Consider the following 9,509-nt stretch of genomic DNA (forward strand, 5'->3'; position numbering starts at 1 on the left):
ATACAATTTATAATAGACGAAGATACATGTATTTGATAGAGATTCAAATACATCTAGTCATAGTCGAAGTAACGTGTATTCAACATGGTTGAATAACAATTTGTTGAAGTTAGTTAGTCAATTTGAGATTGTGTGATGTGTAAGGAATTTTATTATAAATAGGGAGATGCCCTGCATTTGTAATTAACACAATATAAATAGAGAGAAAAACTTATTATTGATAGATTGATCAATAAAACTTTCCTTTTTTTTACTTCAAAGTTACTCTCTCTCAATTCTATCTTCTCTCTCGTACTTCAAAGTTATCTTTCTTCTCAAATCATTGTGTGAGAGAATCGTCTTGCAACCAAAACGTAGTTGAATCACTCGAGTGAAAAGTGAATAACGAGAATCATAAATCAATCAAGAAAATGATTGAATTTTGTTCTATCAATATCGATTACAACAAACCATCATCTATCAACTATGCGTCATCAACTATAAGGTATAAGCTATCGGCAAGTGATCAATTCTCCACTATAAAAAAAAATAAAAATTTAAATACATTTTTTATATGGTGTCAAATAAATTGAACTCGTGGGCATAGCACTTTACTAGTTGAACCTATAAAACACAAAATGAGTGAAACGAGGCTGCCCTTTCTTCTTTTGGGCTGTGGATAATTTGAACCAATAGTGTATGGTCAATTACAGCGAATAGATAGCGTGATCAAGAGTTAAGCGAATGGAAGTCACAACAGTAAGGAGCTTCGGTTTCAGTATCACTCATTCTTTTCCACCGAGAAGGAAGTTTCATCCAACATTGGCTAAAAAGAAAGATAACGAGTCTCAACAACAACAACCACCTTTTTCATCATTGAGGATTTCGAACTCCAATCTTGCTCGCGCTGCCATTGGAGTGTTTGGATTAGGGTTCATTGATGCAGGGTTAGTAACTTGTTATCACCGTTCTTATTAATTGAGTTTGTAACAATTTTGATTCTTCAACTGAATGTTTCAGGTATAGTGGAGACTGGTCAAGGATTGGAGTAATTACACCGCAGAATGAGGAATTTCTAAGGCTTGCAGCTTTTCTAGTGGTTCCCATTTGTGTTCTTTTTGTTTTTAGGGTTGCCAAAGAACCTGATTATTGAGCTTTTCAAATGCTATATGTAAATCTGTGAGTTTTAATTGTCGATAATTATATTCTTTATCCTGTTTTTCTCAGTATTCAAAATTCAATTGGTTGCGAAATTCACAATAATCCATGTAAAGAAAATAAGAAAAACTTTGAAAGTTCAAGCTCTTATTTACCTGTTTTACTCTGTGATTCAATCTGTGAAAGGCTTATCATTTGGATTAGGAATTCATTTCAGATCCTGCAGTGTATAAATGACTAATGTTACAGCATGATTTCTCATTCTGTTATTGAATGTAAACCACTTGAAACAAGTCTCTCACAGAGTAATCAATAGCGGCACTAGCTATCCTGCTATGGGAAGAGCTTTAGCAGTGTAGAACACTATAGCGGCTGCTATAGGTAAATAGTGGGGAGTGGGAGCGGTTTGCGGCCCGCCGAGCTTTCTGTCATGCTATCCTTTTCCCATCTGAAAATTTGAAATTACCCCTTAAATTTAAAATGTTTTAAGGGTAATTTTGGATATTGCAATCAAATTTGTGTTGAGACTCAATCTTAACTTTCTTTCAGACATTTATGCACTTCAGTTTTTCCAAAGAAAAATTACAAGTTCATCCCTCACCTCTCTCTGCTGTTTGTTATTCCCTCTGCATTCCATTTGTTTATAATTATTATTCCTGTAATTTGTCCAAAAAAATATCAAATAGCGGCCATCCTGCTATCCCATCCCATTTTTGAGGTCGGTTGCTTCGTGCTGCTATTTTGGATTGACTATCTCATTCTACTATTTTTAATTTATAGTTTTTTTTTTTGCATTTGCTTCAAAAGAATTAAAACTATAATTATTTTACTCATCTGCACGCCAAAGTCTCTGTTTTTTCTTTTCTTCCTATTGACCCTCTCTTGATTGGAAGGGTTAGATATAAGTCAAACTTGTAGGAATTACTTCTGCTGAGTTCATGCAGAGAAACATGGGGTGCATAAGATACACTGTCTTTTGAAACCCTTATGTAATAATTTAATTTTTTTAGGGCCTTAATCTTTGCCTTTTACTCTCTGAACATGGTTCAACTGCAGCAAGGTTTACTAATATGCTTTGATTAAATTATCCCCTTAAGCTATTGAAGTATGATTGCACTTTGTTGTAGCAAGATGATATGGGATAGGTTATGCTCAGAAGAGAATTACTTTTGAGAAAAATAGTTACCTGCTACATTAATGATATCACATTATTCAACAATGTGATAGTTCTTGCATGAGATTCGACTTCCAATAATGTAAAAGCTTCAACTTCTTCTTCTTTCCAAATCATAACAGTCAAATAGTATGTATTTAATAATGATTTTTTTAACATATAAACATTTTACCATTCTTACCTTTTTTAGGTACTGTAGGAGTTGTGCTGGTGATACATTTGGATAAAGGTGTGGTTGGAAGTGAAGAGATACTCGGTTAATCTATCCCGTGTCTCCGAATTCTCTCCGAAAATTTAAGACGATTCTGGTTTACAATAATTATTTTAATTGTAATAAAGATGAGAACATTGTCATAACTGATTAGTTCAGCAGTAAAAGGTTTAAGAATCTGTACTAACTTTTAATTGTATGGTCAAGTACGCAATGTATTACTATAAATTAATAGTAATAACTAAAAATGGACCTTACTCATAGAGATAGGGATGAAAAAGGAGTAGGTATTATTTGACAATTGTTATTGTTAAACGATTTTCTGTTATTAGGTAATCTAGGTAACCTACTCTAGTTTGTAAATATTAAGATTGTGTTTGAAAAATGAGTCATGGTTTGCTTGCCAAGTTTCTCAAGCTTGACTAATTAATGCATCTCATTGTTGGGTGGTAAATGCGTCTGTCTACTCATAAATCTGACTTTTGTTACCCGAGAATTTATTCATCTCAAATGATTAGTCTCTACAATTATATGTCAAAACAATTCACGTTTCTTCTTCCATCTTAATATAAATAATATATATCGAATGATTAATCTCTACAGTTTTATCGAAAAAAATCACATTTCTTCTTCCAACTTAATGTAAGAGGTAGTAAACGTGATTACTGATTCCATGATATAATTTCTGAGGCCCCACAAACATTGAAGTTTGTAGATTGCTCAAAAATTGTAGAGAAGAAGAGCATGGTCCCTAAAACAAAAACAGCATATCCTCTTTAATCGTCTACATGAGGTAGTTACACCTACATACGGGGCGCCACTGTTGACATGTTGACAGTTGACACTTCAAATTGTCTAACACATCATGTATTTTATTTTGAAATTCTTCAAATAATCAATGCAAAAATAAACAATTTCCAACTTAAATCTCCCTCCGTATTGGATTTGAGCATAATGCAATTATCACCTGCGCCTTTAAGGACGTACTAGACAAATTACAGTTTATGATTCAAAATTTCTTACAATTAAATTTTGGTTAAAAGATTTTATAAAAACATCCGTCACAATTAAATCGTTATTAAATAAAACCTCTATTTATTTTATCATGATTAAATTGAGATTAACCTGTACAGAATCTCAAAAAATTTAAGATGATATCACCAAATTCGCCAAATTGTATATCTCATAAAAAAACATTTTAGAACTATATAAAGACTATCAAAACCTCAGCTATTTAAAAATAAAACAAAGTGTTTTACTCCTTTAGGTAATCAAGTATAGGTAGCAAATATGATGCCACCCATTTTAGTGGCCATTAAATAACTTCAAATTTGTTGAACAACTTTATAGGTAGGTGTACACATTTAAAAAATGATTAGAATGAATAATCTGGTAAGATGAAATCCATTCATAATAAAAAATACAAAAAATGGTTAAAACTTAAAAGTGAAGACAGAGAATAAAGTTATTAATCTTTGATATAAAAACTTATTGACAGCTCCATCACAGAAATTCCAAGTGAAGACAATAGAGAAAGAATTTAACATAGAGCCGATTTTACAGACGGCCACAAACAACCATCTTTCAGCCGGCTGGCTATATCTCATTTCTGCCAGCACCATTAGCCCCATTCCTTACCCCATCCCTTTAAAATCTTCTTCATATTCTTTTTTATTTTTCCAACTATAATACATATAAATATTCTTATCTTCTTTCTTCACTATACACATCTTCATTTTCATTCCAATGGCCAAAAAATCGCAGAAGCAAATCCAGAAAGACAATGTTAACAATGATGTGAATGCAAGTAATTCCGTTACGACAAAGACGAAACGCACCAGGAAGAGTGTCCCGAGAACTTCTCCGCCTCAACGCAGCTCGATTTATAGAGGAGTCACTAGGTAATTATTCATTTTTATAATGTTAGTATTAGCATCGATCTCGATCGATCGCTACTGAATTAACGATCAAACATACTAATGTTTGTCGTTGAAAAATTGACCAGACACCGGTGGACGGGTCGATATGAGGCTCATTTGTGGGACAAGAATTGTTGGAATGAGTCTCAGAACAAGAAAGGAAGACAAGGTAATTATTATTTCATAATTCATTTTACAACATTTAATTGATTAATATTTGATACAGTTTTGCTAATGTTTTGATTTTTTCCATTTTTTTTGCATGTGGCATTTCAATTCAATCCTATGGTGATTATCTTTATGATCAATTTTTTGCAGTCTACCTTGGTACGTAGTATTTACTTGTGTTAAAATTGATTAGTAGTACTAATTATCATCATCACAGTGGAACCAAAGTGCTTATTTATTAAGCAATTATTGTTGAAATTTCAGGTGCTTATGATAATGAGGAAACAGCAGCACATGCTTATGATTTAGCTGCATTGAAATATTGGGGTCAAGATACAATTATTAATTTTCCGGTACTTTAAGAAGCAGTTTTTATCATAAAATCCATTTTGGTTTAATTAATTGTAATTCAGAAAATTAAAATTAAAATTTTTCTTCAAACCACAGTTATCAAATTACCAGAAAGAACTTACAGAAATGGAGACTCAATCAAGGGAAGAGTATATTGGATCCTTAAGAAGGTATATTAATTAAATATATATTTTTCTTTTGCCAAAAATGATTTTGCAAATTAAAATTAACTTTAGCTTATGTCATTTTTATATTGAAAAATATGCAGGAAAAGCAGTGGTTTTTCTAGAGGAGTTTCTAAATATAGAGGTGTTGCAAGGTATGTTATATTATGCTCATATATTTTAGCATGCTCTCTTTTCATAGGACTTATTAAGAATCAATTAATTTAAAGTTTAATGAATTTGATTTTGAATTAATGTTCTAGACATCATCACAATGGAAGATGGGAGGCTAGGATTGGAAAAGTTTTTGGCAATAAGTATCTTTATCTTGGAACTTATGGTAAGTTCAAAATCATCCTCCGACCTATTTTTGATATATATCAGATATCCTCTTCACGTAATTGTAAATATTAATTTTTCGAGATAGAAATAATCTATTTTGATGTAAATACTTATACGAAGTTGAATTAATCAATTTTACAGCTACCCAAGAAGAAGCAGCTACAGCTTATGACATGGCTGCGATCGAATATCGTGGACTTAACGCGGTTACAAATTTCGATCTAAGCCGTTATATTAAGTGGCTTAAGCCCAACAAAAACAACAGTGAAAACAATGACAAGTCCAACATTAATCTTTGTCACATTAACTCTAACTATAGTACCAATGACACAAACTCTAATGAAGAATTGGAATTTACCTTAGACAATGAAATAGTATCACTCAATACTACTACTATTGATGAAACCACATTGGTTCAACCTCGACCAACTAGTGCCACGTCAGCCCTAGAGCTTCTTCTTCAATCATCTAAGTTTAAGGAAATGGTGGAAATGGCTTCTATGACATCCAATGTTTCAACAACGTTGGAGTCTGATCAACTGTCACAATGTGCATTTCCGGATGATATTCAAACTTATTTTGAGTATGAAGATTTCAGTGATACTATGATTGATGATCTCAACTCTATTGTGCCTATGTTTCATTGTGATGGCTTTGAGGGTGCTGAGATTTTATAGAGAATTTGGAAATGTATGTTTTTATTTATTTATTTGATTTGATTTGTTTTTTTTTAATTTATAAGACTGATACATTTTATAATTTACCTAATTAGGATTTAAGCTTTTAGAAGAAATAAGTTATTATTGAGAAAATTCAAATGTGAAATAATTGTATCAAATTTGATTGTATCATGAATATTAACATTTAGTATAGCAATTTGTCAACAATTTTTTTTACTATAGCGATATGATATTACATTATATGATCAAGGTGAAAGTTCATGAATTGTTGAAGAATTTATTTTTCAAATTTTAACAATAACCAAATAGATTAAAAAAAAAAGTGTTGGAACAGATATACATGAACTGATCTAGAGGTGCTTGATTGAAATAATGGAATAGATTGATCAACAATTGAAGGAAACATTAGAAGCTTCACACACAAGAAAGAAAAGGAATTGAGGAGAATGAGTCCTACACAATGCGAGATTAATGGTTGGTTATATCTAAAGCTATTTCTAAATTGATAACCATATCTTAACTAACTCACATAACAAATTTAACTAATTTCCTAACCAACATAGTAGTTATTTGTGGAACAAGCAATTGACTTAAACTTATAAACTATTCACAATATATCACCTAATTCATAATTTTTGATGATTTTATTCCTACAAAATCTTCAACTAATCAAATTTTGGTTGCTTCAAAGGTTTAGTGAGAGTATGTGCAAATTGCAAATTAGTATTACAATACTATAATTCAAGTTTTTCCTTATTAACTTGATCACAGAGAAAATGTAACATCTTTTTTATATGAATTCTCCCGCCATGACTAACAGGATGTTTGGCCAAATATAATGCAGATTTGATGTCAACAAACAACTTCGTGCTAGATGTCCTAAGTATCTTCGATTCATTCAATAACATGTCTACCACAAAGAAAAGTATTGCATTTCTGACTCGATATACATGCAAATTTGAGTTTTTTTCTCTTTCTTTTTATAGATTTTTGTTTGTACTTGTCCTTTGTTTCAGGTGTTTTAATTGTAAGAATGGTCGTGTAGAGAAATGGTGCGAAACGGAGAAAATATGAGCAAAAACCAAGTTATTCATTGTCATGACGCCTACCCTACCTCCCCGACGCCCGTCATGACGTGGCGGGGGGGGGGGGGGGATCGTCACCACTAGAGGATAAAACCAGAAAAAGTCAAGCTTCAACACCATGATGGGTATGGTCTTCATGACCATGACGCATCTCATGGCTTCCCACTCGTGACTAGCAAGGACATAATGACCATGACGCCCGTCATGGACCTTGCAGTTCAGATATTTTTTGGCACGTTCCAGACTTGGCCATATTTTTCACTACTTCCTACATATTATGAGACACCCTAGTACGAATATTTACCCTATAAATAGGTCCCTAGAATTCAGTTATCATGATCCAAGTTTTTAGAATTTTAATTTAGGCAAAAACTCAATATTTGTAAAGTAGTTATTTTCTCACACGGAGGAAATTTTGCACCTTAACTTAAGTTTATGCAATATTTCAGTTTGTATTTGAATCAAGCATATTTTAATCTTACCGACATCAATTTTCGGAAAGATTATTCAAGAATTTTTCTGCAATGTTATTTCTGAAGTTTCAATTATATTAAGTATTACAGGTTTTTCATTTACTGTTTTTTCTACTACTATACTACTTGCACGTACTTATATTATAGTATTATTATATCAGGCTTAATATGTTAATTTTTAATATAGTTTAATGTTTTTGTTCCGTTTTAAATATGTCTGACTAAATTCTTCGAGTTCGGAATGTGAGGACTGTTGTATCGACGGTGCTCATATTTAAGTCGTAAAACTTATGATTATTTGAGGATTGTTTAATGGCTCAAATTTTTTCTGTTTTTATTAATTTGTTTATTGTGAAAGCCGAAACATAGAGATACCAGTTCCGATTCGAAAGAACAGAACCTATATCGGACTTAGAAAATTTTTAGTTTTTAATTATTAACACCGCGAAAGTATCTTTTTAATTAGTTAAGCAAAATTCAGTTTTCAAAAAGGCAATTTTAAGAGTCTAAGCGGACACGCGAAAACAAGTGTTTATGCGCTTAAAATCCGGTGTTGGACGAGCGAAAGTCAGCAACACCTTTAAATTAATTTTTCTACACTAAGCAGCTTTTTAAGGAATTAAAAGGATTTAATTTCCAAGAACATAAGTTTTGCACTTTAACACGCCGACCCCGCGAAAATCGCCGGTATAAATTTTAAACTGAAACTTGGTTCCGACTACGCGAAAGAGAGCATATCTTTTAAATTAGTTCATTTTATTTACAAGAAAATATTATCCCAACTTAATTATAATTAATGCCCTAGTGAGCGCTAGAGGTCGACGAAAACCATATTCCGGCCTCTCATCTTAGAAATCATTTTTACAACTTAGTTTAGTTCTTTTGCACTTAAAACTTTTAATCATCGCCTTAGATTTACATATCAACCGTAAATAACGGTAGATTGATAATAAGTCTCTGTGAGTTTGATAATCTTTTATATTACTACGATATTCTGTGCACTTGCTGACATGTCAAGTTTTTGACGCCGTTGTCGGGGACCATTAGTCAATATCATAATTCCGTTGTTGTGATGTATAGACTAAGACACTTTTTGTTACTTTCCCCCTCTTTCGGTTATATGCCAAGTACCCTCTCAACCGGAACCAATACTTGGATTGTTACTTTCCCCCTCTTTCGATTATATGACGTAGAGACTGACTTCTTCAGACTCTGAGCTTCAGACGTTAACTTCTTTAGAAGTTGACTTCTTCAGATTCTGATCCATCAGATTATGGTCTTTACACTTCTGTTTAGATGTTCATAGTCAGAATCAATATTTGGATTGTTCATGAAATTTTAGTCTATGATCCTGCACACTTGAACAAATATTAGTATACCCAATTATTCTTTATATACTTTGTTATCATCAAAACCTAAGGGATATTGTACAAACCAATTTTGTTCCAATAATATCTTCTTTTTTTATGATGACAAACATAAGTATTTAAGAACAATGGTTGTTAATTTAATTAATGAGTTGACTTTAAGGTCTGAGGTTTGTAAGCTCCACTTGAGTCTAATAGTCCACAAGGTGAGGTTTGTAAGCTTCCCCTAAGTACTTTTTAGGTTAATTAAATTTAATCATTAAAGCACAATAATAAATCTGCAAAACTTAAACATAGATAATAATTGTTAGATTCAAGTGCTTAAATACTTATATATCTACTCCCCATTTTTTCATCAACAAAAATAAAGGAAAATAAAAGAGATAATGAAGAAAAATATTTCATTACCAAATAAGAAGATAGTCAGAGGAACAATAA

The 9,509-nt window shown here is 32.0% G+C and overlaps 2 protein-coding genes across 3 annotated transcripts; both read left to right on the top strand.

Moving 5' to 3' along the window:
- Positions 1-587: 587 nt before the first annotated feature.
- LOC127138470 (uncharacterized) lies at positions 588-2,709 on the top strand. Of its 2 annotated transcripts, XR_007808784.1 has the most exons (4): positions 588-926; positions 1,000-1,158; positions 2,265-2,393; positions 2,502-2,709. XR_007808784.1 is itself a non-coding variant. In XM_051064931.1 (3 exons), exons 1-2 carry the CDS (start codon positions 724-726, stop codon positions 1,130-1,132), a joined length of 336 nt encoding a protein of 111 aa, XP_050920888.1. In that variant the 5' UTR covers positions 588-723; the 3' UTR covers positions 1,133-1,158; positions 2,502-2,709. The 2 variants fall into 2 exon arrangements, 1 of the variants encoding a protein (XP_050920888.1); XM_051064931.1 differs by lacking the exon at positions 2,265-2,393.
- Positions 2,710-3,928: 1,219 nt separating this feature from the next.
- On the top strand, positions 3,929-6,362 carry LOC127138471 (AP2-like ethylene-responsive transcription factor At1g16060). The gene is made up of 8 exons (XM_051064932.1): positions 3,929-4,423; positions 4,528-4,610; positions 4,760-4,768; positions 4,874-4,962; positions 5,057-5,130; positions 5,229-5,279; positions 5,388-5,464; positions 5,608-6,362. Exons 1-8 carry the CDS (start codon positions 4,269-4,271, stop codon positions 6,141-6,143), a joined length of 1,074 nt encoding a protein of 357 aa, XP_050920889.1. The 5' UTR covers positions 3,929-4,268; the 3' UTR covers positions 6,144-6,362.
- The last annotated feature ends 3,147 nt before the right edge of the window (positions 6,363-9,509 follow it).

This window comes from Lathyrus oleraceus, chromosome 4 (genome assembly GCF_024323335.1).
Source record: "Lathyrus oleraceus cultivar Zhongwan6 chromosome 4, CAAS_Psat_ZW6_1.0, whole genome shotgun sequence".
Classification (NCBI taxonomy): domain Eukaryota; kingdom Viridiplantae; phylum Streptophyta; class Magnoliopsida; order Fabales; family Fabaceae; genus Lathyrus; species Lathyrus oleraceus.